The sequence below is a fragment of the Gadus chalcogrammus genome, chromosome 16, assembly GCF_026213295.1.
Source record: "Gadus chalcogrammus isolate NIFS_2021 chromosome 16, NIFS_Gcha_1.0, whole genome shotgun sequence".
NCBI classification, from domain to species: domain Eukaryota; kingdom Metazoa; phylum Chordata; class Actinopteri; order Gadiformes; family Gadidae; genus Gadus; species Gadus chalcogrammus.
This window is the reverse complement of record NC_079427.1, coordinates 27,480,604-27,500,096: the sequence shown is the minus strand read 5'-3', so window position 1 is coordinate 27,500,096 and position 19,493 is coordinate 27,480,604. Positions and strand designations below refer to the sequence as shown.

The window sequence follows — 19,493 nt, the reverse complement described above, 5'->3', positions numbered from 1 at the left end:
AGTAAATAGGGTTGAGAGTTGGAAAACTCATTCTTAAAGAATTACCTTCCATTCAACTTCACCTTAATGTACCTTATATTTCAAACTATAAGATACATACTATAAGAACATAAAAAATCTTCACATATACATAAAATACAAAAAGAAAAATCTTTACACACATATTTAACCAAGCATTGTTAATTAATAAAAGACATGAAACTAAAGCTTCGGGTATCGATTTGATGGAACATGTATTATAATATATAATAACAGTATTATAATATTGTCTAAATGTGACAATGCAGGAAGAGGATTTTAAGAGGTGCTTCAGCCGAGCAACAGACAGAAGAATAGATGCCAAGAGATGGTACCTTCAGGAGGAGAGTTCTCCATGGTTGCGGGTGGGGGACTTTTCTTCTCCACCCGGGCAGCCTTTATCTTCTCCACGGGATAGGCTTTAGCTACAAGAAATCAACTCAGTCACATGTCTGCCGTGTATCACAAGCTTTAAAGACTGGAGAGACATGTATGCTATGATACTACCAACAGAATGTCTGACAAACAAAACCTCAACAACACAAACTACCAAACAAACTACCTGGAGGAGCATCCACCGTGACTGAAAGAGGAGGAGGAGTAGGAGCAGGCTTTGCTGCTGGTTCTGAAGGTTTCTTCTCTTCTTGAGGAGGCACTTTGGAATATAAGGTGCAATATCAAGACAAAGAAAGCAACAAGCTTTTCGACCAAATACACAAATAATGCACAAACATTAGGACACAATAGAAAGACACCTTTCAGGATTCTCTGTGTCAAAAGAAAAAGTGACCATCATGAGGAATAAATGGGATCCCAAATAATGCAAGTGGTTTCCTGAATACTTTGAAGTCCTTGTGATTACATGACAATACAAGACACAATAACGCACAACGTGAATTCATTGAACAGACAAGAGTGTGCTACTCAAATAAAGTTCAATGTTCCTGGTGTTCACAAAGCATACAGAAGAGATGAACACCAAGATGAGTTCAATTTACACACAAATGCAAATTTTCTGCTAATCAAGAGGTGCTAATCAAGAACTCTTGTGTCTTGAGACACACACGATTAAAAGCAGATGAAAGTGTGGCAAGAGTGCGATGTAGAATAACATCTCTCCATTAAAAGCGTTGGACAGGTTGATCATAAGATCATAAGAGTGTGAATTGTTCTTTAATTGATTGCTGAATACCTTTCATTTGCTTTGGCTCTTCGATGTTCTCCAATTGCTTTGTTTTCTTGCTGTCTTGCCTTTGTGGGGAAGATTTAGGTGTGGGATGTTGTTGTTCTACGGGTGTCTCTTGTTTCGGAGAAACTGCTCTTGATTCACCCATAGACTGCCTTGCTCTGGGAGCTTGCTTATCTCCAACAGAGTCAACTTGTTTCCTTTGAAGGACCATCTTAGTTGCTTGTGGCATCTTAACGGCTGTGGCGTCATGGGTAGAAGGTTTTTTGAATAGGATCAAATCTTCCACTGGAAGAGCAGTAATGGATCTCTCAGTTTGTTGACACACATGTCTTTGATCAACCCTCTTTTCCAGTGAAATAGCCTTCTCACAAGAGATTTCCACTCTACTTGATAATATTGGAATTGGTGGTTCTGCTGTTTTCTCAGGTATCAGTACTTCTCTCTTGGGAAGGGAGTGGCTAGGCGGGGACTGGTGAGATGGACTAGCCGTTGGAGACTGGCTAGGTGGACTATCTGTTGGAGACTGTCTAGCTAATGGAGACTGGCTAGGTGGACTAGCTGTTGTAGACTGGCTAAGTGGAGAATGGTGTGAGGAACTTGGTGTTGCTAAGTCCTTCTTGATTTGAGGAGGACTCACAGACTTAGCAGATAAACCTTTTACATCTTTGGCAGCAGGTCTGATGTCTTCGTAAAGTTTTTCCTTTGGTTTGGCCACGGTACCTTCAATGCTGTGTATTTTATGTATTTCCCTGTACTCTGTGCTAACCTCATCTGTTACTGCCACCGTTTTTTTTCTCATCTCACTTCTAATTGGTTCCTTCCTGTGATCACATGACCCCACTTCCTCTGAAGTGGATCTGAATTCTGTCAGACTATTCAGCTCACTGGAACTCTTCTCCAGATAAATCCTCCTTTCTTCTGTGGATACGTTCTTCCTCTGTTCAGCTCTTATTCTTGCTTCCTGCTCAGTCTTCATCAGAAGGTGAGCATCTTAAGAATACAACCAAGATTTTAAACACCATAGAACGGTGACAAAGTTGAAGACGCAACACAATCAACAAAACACACATTTCAGCAATTGTATTGTAATCTAGAAGCACTAGACTATCAGAACTTCTTGCAGAAAAGTGTTTGGTTCAAAGCATACCTGTGGTGGGCGTTCTCTTATCCAGTTGTGGTTTATCTACTCCAGATTTATCCTGTGGTAATTCCTTCGGTTTGACTGTTTTAATCCATCAAACATCAAAGCAAACAGTAAATATTCATGACAGACAGACACAATATTGCAAGAATGAGAAAGATATGAAGAGGAAAGATAAAGAAGTTAAGAGGCTATGAGTTAATATGAATCAAATTTCAACTCATATTTACCTTCTTGAGGTTTTTCTGTGATTTGTTTTGACTTATCAGGAGCTTTACATAGTGGCTTTGGTTCCACTGCTGCTGGTTTAGGTATTTCTGTAGTCTTATTGGATACTTGTTCTGTTCTGGCCTCTGGGCTGAATGGAACAAATGTAGAAGCCTTTTGGGTCAGCTCTGTTGGCTGAGGAACAATGCTTGTTTCCTCTCTGGGCCTCCTGGGAACAAGCTTGGTTTCTTCTGAAACAGGTGCTATTGTTTCTGGCATGGCTTGCTGTGGCTTCTGAGCCAGTGGCTCTGGAACTTTAAAAGTAGAAAGCGGTTCTGGCCGAGCCTGATCAGCATCAGGTTTAACATCAGCTCCTGTTTTTAAAGCTTCTGATGGGGGTTTCTGGGGTCGGCTTGGAGGTTGTGGGTCACATTGTTTTCTGGGTTCTGAGACTTAAGAAAAAATAATTGTTTATGAATATGATGCTATAAGTAAACCCACACTGAGTGCAATTTCATAAGAACTGCACATGAAAAAGAGGCAGAAGAAGCAGATAACTCTTCTGGAAGAGAACTTAGAACAAGACCAGAAAGGGAAGCATCACAGCATCTTTGCAGTACCTTGAGGTAGGGGTACATCTTTCATGGGCAGAGTAACCTTGGAGGCAGGTCGATCAACAACTGGTTCCACTGGTCTGGGAACAACTACATCAAATAGATCCAACATTAAACATGTTGTCCAACCTACTGGCTGAGACAGTGTTAAACTTAATGAAGAAAGAATAGGTACTTAACAGACTTAAATACCTCCAGAAGGAACTTGTTCTTTTGGTGTGGTAAGCTTAGGAGTGATTGTTTGAACAGGTTCCTTAGGTACTGGGTTTTAAGGAAACATTTAACACACGTTTAATGCTAACTTATTACTGACACATTCGACACATGTCACTGCACATTTGAGGAATCACACTCAAGAGTGCTTGGCATTAGACATTTAGGAAACAAAAAAAATACATATACTACATTGTTACATTTTGTCACATTCCTAAACACAACAGATAACATCAAGAGATGTGATGAAGAATGTAAGATCAACTCTGCAGTACCTTTGGCAGTAATGGGAGGAGCTTTAGGAGTGTGGACCTTGGTGGCAGATGGCTGAGCCACAGGGACTTTCACCACAGGAACAATAGACAATACATTAGTATCAGAGCGAAAGAAAAGAAAGCAAGAAGAAAGAATCCAATGCACAATAGGCATTGTTTACTAACAGTACAACAGTGATTCACTCTAGGCAGTGACAATATTAATGACAAGATAGAACCATTACAAGATGTAATGTAAAGAGTGGATAAGAATAATTTGAATTTCAATAGCAAACTGTGATCTTGAAGTGTGCTGGATAATGTATCTATCCCAAGAATATGGAATATACCGTAATGTTACCTTCTGGGAATGCAGTTTCCTCTTCTCTGCGCGAAGGAACAGGGCTCACTTGGGGTTCAGGCTTCTTGATTTCAGGTACTTAAAAACATTTTCAACGAGTTCAACTAGGCAATGACACACATAACATCACTGAATTTCGACTTCAACACAAGAAAGGTTCAAGAATGGAAGAAATATTGGAAGAAACTGAGAAACAAAAAGCATGGCAGAATGAACCTGTCTACATGACGCACCACACAGACTCAGAATAGTACAATGACAGAATTTTACAATGCAGAAAGATGTATATGAATACCTTGAACAGGGGGCGGTGCTACAGGGACAGGAGGCTGGGCTACAGAGAGTTTCTCCTCTGGTCTGCGGTCAGCTTCAGGAACTTTAATGATAGTTTGACCATTAGATTCTAGATAACATTTGGTTAAAGTGAGTCTAGGTTTAAAAGAGCTGAAAGAGTTGCTGTAAAGCAGAATGAAAAGCATTGAACAGAACAAAGAAGCCTTTGTTTGAAACAGTGTGAAACAGCCAATAATAATTCAGCCCACACCTGCTGCTAATTGTTCCATAGACGTGGATCACAAACACATTCAGCACACAAACAGAAAGCAGTGCTGTACGTCCTACAGAAGGAGGCCTGCAGGTCTACATGGAAACAAGCCTAGAAGCACGAGTGGCAGGTTGTTTAGTTCACTACGCTAGCATGGATAACCGGTAGAGCTGTACCTTTGACTCGTGTCTTCTCAACACGTTCTATAACTGGTTTCCTTTCTTCTGCTGAGGGAAGAAAGTCATCTTAGAAAAAACCCACACATAGGATCTCCACTTCTTAGGACCTCAAACTATAGGCCTTTTGAAACACCCACATATCAGACAATATACATCACACAATGGTACAAATAACATTGATATCCATAAAAAAACATTTAGGAATGAGAATACAACTCAGACAAATGAGATCAAAATCAAAGTGATGTAGACCACAGACAGACAGATAGGCAGCAGGCTAGAGACATGACAGGGTTTAGAATGAAAGATGAGAATGAGAAGATGAGTTCCAGCCCTGTGTGACTGAGGTTGAAGAATACTGAAAATAAATGGCTTTTTCTTCAGTGCTGAAGCTCTGATTAGCTGTGGTGTTAGAGGACAACTTCCCGTGTGCAAAAGGAGCTCTTTCCGCAGATAGGGTTAAAAGCGATGACTCAATGGGGTAAATCATGAGTTGAGAATATTTTTATTATTTTGTTTAAGTTTTTGGGATTAAGTATTAAGGATGGAGGGTGAAGACGATGATGATGAAGTTGACAGAACAGGTTTTAAATTAATTTAGAATTAACAGGCATGAATCCAAGGATTATTAAATCATTATAGATATGATTATAGAATATACAGAGTAAAGGATTTGTACCTTTTACTTCCGTTTTCTCTTCGTAGTGATAGAACTCAGACGAATCTTTAGGTAGAAACGTCAAACATTTGTGAACTTCAAAAGTCCCATTTCAGTTGGAGATAATATGATTGATATTACTAATGTTTAGTCTTACCCGTGTAAGTAAACTGAGATGATGTTTCTTGTACTCGAATTGTTTTGTCTTGGATATCTAGAGATGTATCCATACATAAATTACTTTATAATGGTACATTGATGAACCATTAAGGAACTTAGATGATGACATTAGATGATTCAGTGATAATCATTAATTAACAGTGTAATAACAGTTGACTAATGATCTAGAAATATTTTACTAATGATGTTCATGTTTCCTAATAGTGTACATTTTAACTAAGGTTATGGTATTAATGTAAACTTTTGTATAAATTGATAATACAATTGAACCAGAGTTCCTCAAACTCACAATAACTGATTTACAATCAACAACCTACCTCTAACTCACTTCCCCTTACCCCTATGCTATTGCTATATAATAATGCTAATTACTCCATTAACTAAGGTCAATTAATGATTAATTAGTAAACCCTTATTGTAGAGTGTTACCCATTTAAAGATTTAGATAAAATCCATTTTGTTTTATCTATTTTTGGGAAGTTTACCTTCACTTCATTTACTGGTATGTTGGGAGATAAACTCAATTTTAGCTAATGGCTGAAACTTCAGGAAATATTAGTTTGAACTGAAACATTTTCTATTTAATAAAATGTAAAGATTATGCTACAGTTTTGTTTTACAGAAAGGTATTAAGATTGCATTGAAACACTTCAAATTAATATCTACTCACCATAGGGAACCTGTCCCAAACCAATTTCTGTAAGAGGACAAGGTATCAAGTTTAACAACCAGATAATTGAATTACATATTCAATATCACTGCACAACTATGAAGCAGCTGTGACATACGGACCTTTGCCTGAAAGGGAGAGCTCTGCTGAGCTCTTGGTCTCTCCCAGTGTGTCCACACTCGCTACCACTGAGAACAAGCCAAAGAAGCAATAGAGTATTATAGTATACACGCCTGAAGAAGAAAGGACTCCCATGTGTCCTTTTACCAAGCTACGGGGGCATTATCAAAAGACAACTCGCACTCAAAGGTCGCAGAATGCTTCTCTTTCACATCAATGCTTGAGATCCGTTTGTTGAAGTGATTTTGGTAAATTAAAAAACGGGGTAAAATAGAGCATGTAGCAACATTTGACAATGTTTTATGTACTACATTTAACCTCAATATTAAGAAGATTTGACATTATAACCGTTTGAAGTGTGGAAATAAAGACAACAAGGAGAACACAAGGGAGAACATACTACAAAACCCAAAGAACACAGATAAAGCATCTAAATCACATGATTCAACGGTAGAGGTCGCTGGTTCTGAGAGGCAGCTTGTGGGAAACCAAAGCCAAAGAAGAACTGAAGAACAGTGGAAGGTGATGAAAATTACAATACAACACAGGACCCTTTACTGCATGGCGACTTACCGGTGACGGTGAGTCTGGCGTTGGAGATATGAGGGCCACACACCACGCGGTAGTCGCCCTGGTCCTTATCACTGCACTTCTTGATTCTGAGGTAGTGGCGATCCCCTACCACACTAATGTCATACTTGTCACTGTTGTCCAGCTTTTGGGTGCCCTTGTACCAGGACAGGGTGATCTCAGGGTAGTTGATGGTGACCTGGCACTCAAAGGTGGCCACCTGCTTCTCAGCAGTGGTCTGGTCACTGATGTCTTTTAACACAGAGACAGGCTGCAAACCAACACAGGATTAATGATGAATGCATCGACAATTATTCAATTCAGTCCTTGAAACGTGCCAGCCATTTTAAAAGCACTAAATAGAGGACATTTGATCAATCAACCCGAACTAAAACACATTGTAATCTGAGCCAGAAGAGCCTGGTATATATGATGTTTGTATTAGTCTGGTGTATCTGTTTTTGTACAAAACTGGTCTATCTGATGTTTGTATGAGACAGGTGTATCTGATGTTTGTATAAGACTGATGTATCTGATGTTTGCATAAGACTGGTGTATCTGATGTTCTATGGGACTGATGAGACGGAGGAGACGACCACCGGTACCTCTGTGCCAGCGCGGCCCTCCAACTGCTGGATGAGTCTAGCCATGTCCTCTTCGTCTACTCGGCCTCCGCGCTCCACTTCCTGTAGGACAGAAGATACACCTTTCAGATTCAGGTCTGCTCCTTTACTGTAGATTGTTGTCCATCAAACCAAGGACAAACATCTAGAACATAAATGTGTTCCTTGTGGCATTAGAAGTGTTTTTTGTGATCTCAGTTTATTACGCACCACTTTTCCTGTCTCATCCTCTTTCTCTTTCTTCAAGAAAGAAATAGCCTCAAGAATTGCCCGGTAGTCGTGGATGTCATGGTCGAGGAGAATCTTCTCATAATCTTTGGGGTCATGACCTCTCAGTAGCTCAACGATATCAACCTCTCCCTCTTTCTTTGGACTCTTCGTCTTGGATGGAGTCCTATGGAGACAAACTGATTCATTCATATTGTCCCATGTAGCGGCCCATGTGATGGCCACACTTCACTGAGTGCAGAAACCCAGCCTGCCCAACCATGAGACGCATGACAAGAAAAAGCACTAGAGGAGGTGGAGATTGAGGACTCCCCACCTCCACAAGTCATCCACTGTACATGGCCTTAATGACACCTGATGAAACATGGCTGCATAAATCTCTGTGTTTATGAACACCTACTTCTTGAGCTTGGCCCTAAAGTCCCCAACTCCTTCCGCCTCTTCCTTCTTGTTGACCTCCATGTCTGTACTGCATTCAATCTCTCCGCGTTTGCTGGAGGCCACACATCTGTACTGGCCAGAGTCAGACTTGGTCACTTCTCTGATCTCCAGCTTGGCCTCCTGCCCTTTGTGTTCCACAGAGATACGACCACCAGGGGTGATCTGCCTCCACTTCCCCTTCATCCATTTCACATTGGGAATGGGATCACCTCCAACCTTGGCGATAAAGGTAGCAGTGCCCTCTGCAACACACAGACAACAAACAATAGTCTCAAAACCTTCATCACCTTTATTGACAGGTGTTGTCAGATTGTTTGTCAGATTGCTTCTGACAAACATTAGAAATTACTCACTCTCTGCGACAGAGACACTCTTGGGCTCCTCGATGAAGAAGAGGTTATCCAGACGCTTTGTTGGAGAAGTTCCAGCAGCTGCTGCCGCCTCGCTAGGTTCAGCCTTAGTCCCTTTGTCTGATGGAGTATTGTCATCAGTAAATACTAGCATTGAAGAACCATTCAAATAGGATCACACTGCAATCAATACAAGTTATATCATTATGAAGCAAGGAGTACAACTGGTGATATTATTAGTGGAGGTTTCACAGATGAATGCATGGTTAAACTACCAAATATACATACCCTTTCTTTTCACCTCCAGGGCTGCACAATATATCGAATTTTTATCGCGATGACGATATTGGTGTCCCACGATGACACGTAGTGTTCTCGCGATATTTTCGCGATATTTTTTTTACATTTTAAATAATAATTATTATTATTTTTTTTTTTTTTAATTTTAAATTTTAAATTTTAAATAATGCATCCGCAAAAAAAAGAAAACGAAAAAAGAAACGAGCCCCGCCCATGCAGTAAACGCTCTACCTCCGCTGCAAAGCAAACCAAGCGCTCCCTGTACACCTGTCTGCGACTGCGTGAGTGCGGCGCGAAGCGTGAAAACGGGGGGGGGGGGGGGGGGGGGGGGGGCGTGGCCTGGCGGCAATTTGCCGCTGAGCACAGTGTGTGGCTCCTACCACAAGGGGGTGGAAGAAATTCGAAAGATTATTTTTTCAATGAATAATCGTGGTAAATAATCGTGATATCAATATTGATGAAAAATAATCGTGATAATCATTTTGGCAATAATCGTGCAGCCCTAAATACATTTGTATAAGACAAGCTGGTTTCTGAAGTAGAATTTTTCAAATCTTAAGTAAAGGTAATTTAGAAAACAAGCTAAAAATATGACTGATTCACTGAAGCAGCACCTAGGTTTAATGGAAAGTAGAATCCTTTGGCCTGCAAGCAAAAGTAATTCAATATTATTTTTAATGAGACTGAAGCCGAATTATTAAATGCATAGGTTTGTACAGATATCAGTACATTCAGATATCAGGGTGGCAGTCATGACATTATTGAATCATATTATACCAGGTATTCTCAATGAATCATGTTTCCCAAGATGCAGACAGTCCTACTCTGATGCACAAAATTAGAATGCACCTGATTAGAAGACAAGGCTTCATAACGCCTTAAACAGCAGTTTCAACTAGAAAAAGCATTTCCTGCAGAAAATGTGGTGAGTGCTGTAGTGCAAAGTGAGGTTGAAAATATGTTTTAATAAAGCCCCATAGTTAAAAATGTAAATAAATGTTGAATGGCTGAATTCAAGTGCAAAGATTTGAACAGAGTCTAAATGGAGTAGAGAATGTAAACATGTACACCATTTAAAGAATGTAGTTAAACAAAAAGTTAAACAAATAGCTAAAGTGATAAAGTTTGAATATATCTCTTCTCATCTAATCATTCAGCTTTTTTGATAGCCGTCTTGGGCTATAGCACGAGGAATGCTCACGCTCTAGCCTCAACGGACGACAATGAGACCAACTGAAAATATACAAACGTGAATAGGGTTTGACATCAAACTGTTGATTCTGAAAAAGTCCAAATGATATTGAAAATCTTATATCATATATTTGAAGATCAAAGTGTGTTTATTTGTTAAATGTTTCAACGAAAGGGTTAACGGTTGAAAACGGACCAAGTTATGGTTGACCAAGTTAAGAAGTCTGAAGTAGTTGAAGTGTCAGAGAATGGGAAAAATATATTTTAAATTAGTAACTTTTGAATATCTTAAAAAGTTGAAAATATTAATATAATCTGAACAGTAGTGCGTGATTCCAAGCTAACCTGAACATTTTAAAAGTGGAATGGAGTCTCTAGGTTGTGGAAGGAGTAGGATCCCAAGATTTGTGGAGAATAAGAAAGAAAGAAAGAAAGAAAGAATAAAGTCTAAGAACCACAACAGTTGTGAACCTCAAACACCTAATTATGTTGAAATGGTCTCCAACGTGTGGATGTTAAAAGAGCTGGACAAAAAATAAAATGCAATGTCCATCATAACATATTATCGAAGAAGTACCTGTATTCAAATGGGTTTACCTTTCACAGTGACCTTGGACTTGCAGAACTCACTGCCCTCAGCATTGCTGGCCTTGCACAGATAATCTCCTGCTTCAGCCTTGGACACTTTGCTGGTTTCCAGGCTTGCTGTACCATCCACTAAAGTAATCCTGGTGTTCCCACTGGATTTCAGCTCCTTTCTATCCTTCATCCACTGGATCTTCAGTGGAGGAGAGCCACAGACGTGGCAGGTAAGGCTAAGCTTGTCGCCCTCTTTCACCGTCTCCGATTTGAGAGGGATGTCAAATACAGGCTTCTTTGCAGCCTCTGGAAGATTATTTTACAAAAACTGCATATCAGTGTCAAGGACTGTGTTTTTCCTTAAAAAAATCTTAAAAAAAACCGTTAATAAGGTAGATTGAAGAAGGTTACAACAGTAAAGAGAGGAGGAGAGTAAGTCTTACATTAAATAATAAAGATGATATGAGAGTGAAACCCTACTGTATTCAATTTGAACACATACACACCTGAGATAGTAAGGGAAACCTGGAAGGACTCTTTTCCAGCCTCATTGGTTGCCTCACAAGAATAACGACCCTGGTCAAAGACCAAGGTGTCTTTTATTGCGAGAAGGGCTGTGTTGTTCCTGAGGCTGACGTCATGTTTGTCAGAGCTGTGGATCTGACTACCATCCTTAAACCAGGAGACGCTGATGGGCTGGGAGCCAGACAATCGAGCCTCCATCTTCACCACCTTACCCACTGTATCCTCCATGGATTCGGCAGGCCTCTTGGTGAAGCTCGGAGGAACTTTACTTTCTGTTAGTGAAGGAAAGTAGCATCATTTAACCACAGACATTTAGAAATAATCCATCAAATTAAATTCAAAATCCTAAAGTATAATAGAATAGAATATGTTCTATTATCGTTTTTTCACTCTACATGATGCCTGTCCAAACATCCATATTTAGTCATTTTAGTCATGACCATATATGGTTCAGAGATCAGGGAACGTAATCAAAGCTCTTTGTTATGGTGGATAGATTCGTTATACTAGCTTGACTTCGCCAGACCAATTCACAAATGAGTATTAGTCTGGAGCCTCTCAGGTTATTTTGGATTATCCACTGACACAGACCAAAACGTCTGTTTTCAATTGGATGGAACTACAATGAATCAACTGTGTGGCACATCAGTGCAGCCATACTGGTTGTTGATGACAATGTCTCAACATAGGGCGCTCCTCAGCACAGTCATTGTATAAATCCGCCCCGTATCAAACCTGCTCCGTATTAGATAAACGGCTGTTCAGACAGGTCTGTCTGAACAGGAGAGGTGCCAGGCAAACAGTGTTGTAATGACGTCAAATGTGACGTAACCTTGCCTCATTTGCATACATCGTACTGTTGGTTATCAGAAAAGTCGCTGGAACTCGCTGGTTTGCATGATGACGTCATTTGTGACGCCACCACGCATCCTTTGCATGCAAGGTTTATCCGGGTGAAGAAGGCGGAACTCGTTGGAAACAATGAAAGCAGCAAGCAAAAGGGATTGGGATTGGGAATGGAGAGAGAGAGAGAGCTGTGTGCAGTGCAGAGACGAGGGATAACCCAGAAAAAAAAGTCGCCAGTCACAAGAAAAAGTTCCCAGATTCGCCACCAGTAGCTTTCCGTCGCCAGCGATGGCCAAAAGTCGCTAAATCTAGCCGAGTTGAAAACAATGCAGACACATATGAAAGAAAAGATGTAAACATGAGCTTGAAGATTTGTCTGGTTGGTGTTATACATAACTAAGATACATAACTAAGTATAGAATATTACTGTCATCCACTTGATTAGATGAAGCAGGCAAATAACGATGGCCAAAGAAGAAAATAATTGCATTGCGTGCCCTCCATCCCCTCCCACAAGTACACCGGGTGGGAGAAATATTTAACATTTAGAAAGCAGGTCAAAGAACCAAAAGGTGTAGGAGCCCTGCCAAAGACACTACACTGAAAGAAATATTACTTCACTTTGGAGCTCATGTTTTCAGTAATGATTGTTTCATGTTTCTGGTATGGCAGAGAATATTTGAGTTATTCTTTTAAGCACGCTTATGATGGTTTTCAAGCACCATCTGAGGAAATGTAGATGGTTACCGAGAAGGTTAGCAGACGAGCGGGAAGCTGTTGGCAGGTCAGTGCTTTTGCCTTTACCTAGACGGACATGAGCGTGACAGACATCACTTCCAACGCCATTCGATATTTCACACGAGTATTTCCCTGCAGCTGCTGGGCGGTCACTGTAGAGTACCTCCAGAGAGGAGGTGGAGTCAGTAGTTAGGACATTATACTGGTATGACGCCCAGATCAACTTGTCGTCTTTCTTCCAGGTGACTTGGACCCTGTTGCTTCCAGTGTACTTGCACACTAGCTTCAGCGGTTTGCCCAGTAAAAAGCAAGTGTCCTCCAACTTCTTGATGAAGCGCATGTTTTCTGTGAGAAGCAGTGATGAGAGAAGCAAGGTTAGTTAGGTATTAATGAGCAATGTGGCTTTGATCAGCATTACACCTGAGACTACTACAGTATGGAATGGCTTCTTCATGCTCAAAACTGCTAACCCTCTAAAAAAGGAAGATGCAAACCTTCTAAGGTCTAGTCCACACATGGACTAACGCTGTTTTTAGAAGATTATTTCTTCATGTTTTTACTTTGGATAAAGAGCAAAAACAAGGTGTGATTTTTTTTCTAATACTGGGATACATGTAAATTAGGCCTAAGACAATTATTCAAGGATCTCTCACAGTTCCGTTTTAGATGTGCATTGAAGTGTAACTCCAGAACACATCCTCAACGGGGTGAAGAGACATGAACATCTGATCGTCAACAATTCTTTAGACGTTACATTGAAGGAAAGTTTCATCAACTGTTGGAGGTCATGTTTAAAGTAATGATTGTTTCGTGTTTCCAGTATTAAAGAGACTAGTTGTGTTATTCTCTGGAAGCAGGCTTATGAGGGATATCATGAGGACTGAGGAGCTTAGCAGAGGAATGGAAAACTGTTCGCAGGTTTGTGCTTTTGCATTTACCTAAACTGACATGAGCGTGACAGACATCACTTCCAGCTTCATTCGATATTTCACATGAGTATTTCCCTATAGCTGCTGGGCGGTCGCTGTAAAGGACCTCCAGAGAGCAGGTGCAGTCAGTAGTTAGGACAGTATACTGGTATGAAGCCCAGATCAACTTGTCATCTTTCTTCCAGGTGACTTGGACCCTCGGGCTTCCAGCGTACTTGCACACTAGTTTAAGAGGTTCTCCGACCACGAAAAAAGTCTCCTCAAACTTCTTGAGGAAGCGTGCGGGCTCTGTGAAAAGCATTGATGAGAGAAGCAAGGTTAGTTAGGTATTATTGAGCAATGTGATGTTAGCCAGCATTAACCCTGAGCCTACTACAGTATGGAATGGCTTGGTACTATCAGAGACTGCTGTACTGTCTAAATAGGAGATTCAAGGACATGGCCAGAATCACCTACTAAGGGTAGTCAACAAGCATAGTTATTTTTGAAAGCTTAGTTTAGTTATTTTTGAAAGCTTAATGTTCCTTAAAATTTTCCGAAATCTTCATGTCACACTGTCTGTATTACAAAATATCTGTCCATAGGGAATGCGTAACAATTTGAAGAGTACCGATAAGCATGCCAGGTCAGTAGGGGGAAACAAGACAAACATTATGGAGAGTATTGTACCTCTTCTTGAGATACACCATTTCTAAGGTTCAATGCAGGTTTACATTTAATCACAGATGGCGACATGGCCTTAGAAGTATTTAGTCTCAGTATATCTATATGGATGTAATAATGATTAATAATATGAAGTTGCCTTAAATTGCCATGCACAAACTCGAGGACATGAGGTCAATATTTTCCAAAAGCTCTTTGTCACTGATCTCCTCTAACCCACAGAAAACAGAGATCAAAACTCGTACTACACCTTTGAAGGCATTTTCAAAAAGCTCAGAGATCAGTTTCTTAAAACATTGTTTGATTACCCCTGAAAGGCCAAAACACATTGAAAATGTGTTTTTGTTCAAATACCGGGAACCTCAGGGGCTAGACCAAGGACAACTAGTCAAGGATCTCTACCAGTTCCCTTTTAGACATGCAGTGAAAGTGTATCTCCACAAAATTCCTCCAAGTATTAGAAGGGAAAGATCTTCTGATCATTACATTGAAGGAAAGATTCCCCAACTCTTAAAGATTCCATTTACAGTAATGATTGTTTCATGTTTCAAGGTATTGAAAATGCTATTTGTGTTACTCTCTGAAAGCAGGCTTATGAGGGATATCATGCACCTTCTAAGGAAACGGAAATAGTTACTGAGGAGGTTAGTAGAGGAATTGAAAGCTGTTGGCAGGTTAGTGCTTTTGCCTTTACCTAGACTGACATGAGCGTGACAGATATCACTTCCAGCCTCATTAGCAATTTCACAGGAGTATATCCCTGCAGCTGCAGGGCGGTCGCTGTAGAGGACCTCCAGAGAGCAGGTGGAGTCAGTAGTTAGGACATTATACTGGTATGACGCCCAGATTAACTTGTCGTCTTTCTTCCAGGTGACTTGGACCCTTTGGCTTCCAGTGTACTTGCACACTAGTTTCAGCGGTTGACCGACTATAAAACTAGTGTCTTCCAACTTCTTGATGAAGCGAACGGGCTCTGTGAGAAGCAGTGAGGAGAGAAGCAAGGTTAGTTAGGCATTAATGAGCAATATGGCGTTAGTCAGCATTAACTCTGAGACTACTACAGTATGGAATTGTGTAGTTGTATTAGACGTTGAGTGAAGTGTATCTCAACAAAATCCTCCACGTATTGGAAGGGAACATCTTCTGATCATTGTGCTTCAGACGTTACATTGAAGGAAAGAATCCCTAACTGTTGGAAGTCATGTTTACAGTAGTGTTTGATTCTTGTTTCCAGCATTGAAGAGAATAGTTGCATTATTCTCTGAAAACTGGCTTATGAGGGATATCATACACATTCTAAGGAAACGTAGATAGTTACTGAGGAGGTTAGCAGAGGAATGGAAAGTTCTTGCCAGGTTTGTGCTTTTGCCTTTACCTAGACGGACATGAGCGTGACAGACATCACTTCCAACTTCATTAGAAACTTCACAGGAGTATTTCCCTGCAGCTCCTGGGCGGTCGCTGTAAAGGACCTCCAGAGAGCAGGTGGAGTCAGTAGTTTGGACATTATACTGGTATGACGCCCAGATCAACTTGTCGTCTTTCTTCCAGGTGACCTGGACCCTCTGGCTTCCAGTGTATTTGCAAACTAACTTCAGAGGTTGACCCACTAAAAAGCGAGTGTCCTCCAACTTCTTGATGAAATGAACAGGCTCTGTGAGAAGCAGTGATGAGAGAAGCAAGTTAGTTAGGTATTAATGAGCAGTGTGGCGTTTGTTAGCATTGACCCTGAGACTACTACAGTAGGGAATGGTTTGGTCCTATCACAGACTGCAATACTTTCTCTCTATGAGACTAAAAAACATGCCCAGAATCAGCTACTAAGGGTAGTCCACACACACACACGGTTATTTTTTAAAGCTTATTTGTTCATTTGAGTTTCAGAAATCTTCACGTCACACCGTCTGTATAACTAAACATCTGTCCATAGGGAATGCGCAACAATTGGAAGAGTAAAGATAAGCATGCCAGGTCAGTAGGAAGAAACAAGGTGAACCATATCGAGAGTATTGAACTTCTTCTTGAGATGCACCATTTCTCAGGCTCAGTGAAGGTTTACATTGAAACTCCAGATGGAGATATGGCCTGAGAAGTATTGACCTCAATATATCTATATGCCTCTGCAAGGCGTAGTAATGATTAATAATACTAGGTTGCCTTAAATTGCCATGCACAAACTCGAGGCCATGTCGTCAATATTTTCCAAAATCTCTGTCACAGATCCTCTCTAACACACAGAAAATAGAGGTAAAAACTCCTACACTGTTTAAAGTTATTTTCCAAAAGCTCAGAGTTCATCGACTTATAACATTGTTTTTTGATCCGATGAAAGGCCAAGACAAATAAATGAGTTCTTATACCGGGATCCTTAGGGGCTAGGCCAAAGACAACTAGTCGTTGATCTCTACCAGTTCCATTTTAGACATGCAGTGAACTGTATCTCCGAAAAATCCTCCAAGTATTAGAAGGGAAACATCTTCTGATCATTGTGCTTCAGGAGTTATGTTGAAGGAATGATTCCTTAGCTGTTAAAGATTTTGTTTACAGTAATGATTGTTTTATGTTTCAAGTATTGAAGAGACTAGTTACATTATTCTCTGTAAGCAGGCTTATGAGGGTTATCATGCACCATCTGAAGAAATGGAGATATTGACTAAGGAGGTTAGCACAGGAATAGAAAGCTGTTCGCGGGTGAATGCTTTTGCCTTTACCTAGACGGACATGAGCGTAACAGAAATCACTTCCAGCTGCATTAGTAATTTCACAGGAGTATTTCCCTGCAGCTGCTGGCAGGTCGCTGTAGAGGACCTCCAGAAAGCAGGTGGAGTCAGTAGTGTGGACATTATACTGGTATGACGCCCAGATCATCTTGTCGTCTTTCTTCCAGGTGACTTGCACCATCTGGCTTCCAATGTAGTTGCAAACTAGCTTCAGAGGTTGACCGACTCTAAAACTAGTGTCCTCCAGCTTCTTGATGAAGCGAACAGGCTCTGTGAGAAGCAGTGATGAGAGAAGCAAGGTTAGTTAGGTATTAAACAGCAATGTGCCGTTAGTCAGCATTAACCCTGAGACTACTACAGTATGGAATGGCTTGATCCTGTCAGAGAGTGCTGTACTGTCTCACGAGGAGATTTATGGACACGCCAGGCATCACCTACTAAGGGTTGTCCAAACTTATGTGCTTATTTTTTAAAGCTTATTTGTCCGTTTCAGTTATCAGAAATATTCACATCACACCGTCTGCATAAAAAAATATATCTCTGTCCATAGGGAATGTAAAAACCGGTCCGAGGCATACCGATAGGCATGCCAGGTAAGTAGCGACGGAATAGTGAACTATTTGAAGCATATTGAGCATCTTCTTCAGCTGCCCCATTTTGAAGGTTCATTGAAACGAGGAGGGAGATGTGGACTGAGAAATATAGGGAGCAATACATCTATATGCATTCACAAGGCGCAGAAATTCTTAAGTTATTTCAGGTAGCCTTGAATTGCTTTGCAGTAATTTGATGGTCTGCATTTTCCAAAAGCTCAGTTTTACCAGTCCACACTATTACACAGAAAACAATATTCAAGATTTATTCACCCTAGAAGGAGTTTTCCAAAAGCTCAGATTGAAGTGGCCGAAAACTTGGTATTGGTTTGGATGAAATGCCAAAACACAATGAAACAATACATTTTTCAAATAATTAAATGCACACGAGTAGGTCTAAGACAAATCGTCATGGATCTCTACTGATTCCATCTCAGATGTGCAGGGAAGTGTATCTCCACAACAACTTCAAAGTAGTGGAAGGAGATGAACTTCTCATCGTCATCCTTGCTTTAGACATTACTTTGAAGGAAAGATTTCCTAACTGTTAAAGATTGCGTTTACAGTAGTGATGTTTTCATGTTTCTAGTATCGAAGAGACTTGTTTAATTATTCTCTGTAAGGGGGCTTATGATCAGGTTAGATGAGGAATGGAAAGCTGTTGGCAGGTCAGAGTTTTTGCTTTTACCTAGACTGACATGGGCCTGACAGAAATCACTCCCAATTTCATTAGTTATTTCACAGGAGTATTTCCCTGCAGCTAATGGCCGGTCGCTGTAGAGGACCTCCAGAGAGCAGGTGGAGTCAGTAGTTAGGACATTATACTGGTATGATGCCCAGATCATTTTGTCGTCTTTCTTCCAGGTTACTTGGACCCTCTTGCTTCCAGTGTACTTGCACACCAGCTTCAGAGCTTGACCCACTGAAAAGCGAGTGTCCTCCAGCTTCTTGATGAAGCGAACAGGCTCTGTGAGAAGCAGTGATGAAAGGAGCAAGGTTAGTAAGGTATTAATGAGTAATTTGGCATTAGTCAGCACTAACCCTGAGACTACGACAGTATGTAATGGCTTCGTCGTATCGGAGACTGCTAAACTGTCTCACCAGGTGATAGAGGGACAAGCCCAATATTGCCTTCCAAGGCTAGTCCACGTGGTACTTGTATTTTTTCAAAACCAGTTTGTCAGTTTCGGTTTTTAAAAATTGTCATGTCCACACCATCTGTTTTACAATATATCTCTATCCAAGGGGTTCGCCAAAAGTATTGGAAGTACTCCGTTAAGTTTGCCCGGTGAGTAAGGAAGGAAGTCTAACTATTTGGTGCGTTTTGAGCAAGTTTTCAGCTGCGCCATTTTCTGAAGTTCGGGTATGGTGTACATTGAAAATCTGAGGGAGACGTGGACTAAGAAGTATTGGGTTCAGTATATTTATATGCCTCTACAAAGGGCAATAATGATTAAGTAACACTAGATTGCTCAGAATTGCCATGGACAAATTCGAGGGCAGGTGGTAAACATTTTTGAAAAGCTGAGTTCCACCGGTCAACAATAATGTATTCATTTTTTTTATAACATCTCAACCCTGAAATTACTTTTCCAAAAGCTAAATTTTCATTGACCTAAAACAGTGTTTTAGTTTGGATGAAAGGCATGACACAACTTGTCAAGGATTTCTTTGAGGTCCATCTCAGATGTTCAGTGAAGTGTATCTTCACAACATCCTCAAAATAGTGGAAGGACATGACTATTTTAGTTATTCTATGTAAGCAGGCTTATGGGGGTTATCAAGCACCATCTGAGGAAAGGATATAGTTACCGAGAAGGTTAGCAGGAGAATGGAAAGCTTTTGCGAT

The 19,493-nt window shown here is 40.6% G+C and overlaps 1 protein-coding gene across 1 annotated transcript in view; it reads right to left on the bottom strand.

Moving 5' to 3' along the window:
- ttn.1 (titin, tandem duplicate 1) overlaps window positions 1–19,493 on the bottom strand; it is a 253,662-nt gene that overhangs the window by 180,122 nt on the left and 54,047 nt on the right. Inside the window, exons 53-74 of the mRNA XM_056612257.1 lie at window positions 11,137–11,427; window positions 10,649–10,936; window positions 8,564–8,680; window positions 8,170–8,452; window positions 7,752–7,935; window positions 7,524–7,604; window positions 6,922–7,189; window positions 6,351–6,416; window positions 6,229–6,255; window positions 5,536–5,592; window positions 5,400–5,444; window positions 4,718–4,765; window positions 4,293–4,373; window positions 3,998–4,075; window positions 3,658–3,723; window positions 3,362–3,430; window positions 3,176–3,259; window positions 2,579–3,007; window positions 2,355–2,429; window positions 1,211–2,197; window positions 581–673; window positions 354–443 (exon numbers count right to left, since the gene is read on the bottom strand). Coding sequence (XP_056468232.1) covers window positions 354–443; window positions 581–673; window positions 1,211–2,197; window positions 2,355–2,429; window positions 2,579–3,007; window positions 3,176–3,259; window positions 3,362–3,430; window positions 3,658–3,723; window positions 3,998–4,075; window positions 4,293–4,373; window positions 4,718–4,765; window positions 5,400–5,444; window positions 5,536–5,592; window positions 6,229–6,255; window positions 6,351–6,416; window positions 6,922–7,189; window positions 7,524–7,604; window positions 7,752–7,935; window positions 8,170–8,452; window positions 8,564–8,680; window positions 10,649–10,936; window positions 11,137–11,427 — 3,807 coding nt within the window. The remainder of the gene's footprint in view (window positions 1–353; window positions 444–580; window positions 674–1,210; window positions 2,198–2,354; window positions 2,430–2,578; window positions 3,008–3,175; window positions 3,260–3,361; window positions 3,431–3,657; window positions 3,724–3,997; window positions 4,076–4,292; window positions 4,374–4,717; window positions 4,766–5,399; window positions 5,445–5,535; window positions 5,593–6,228; window positions 6,256–6,350; window positions 6,417–6,921; window positions 7,190–7,523; window positions 7,605–7,751; window positions 7,936–8,169; window positions 8,453–8,563; window positions 8,681–10,648; window positions 10,937–11,136; window positions 11,428–19,493) is intronic.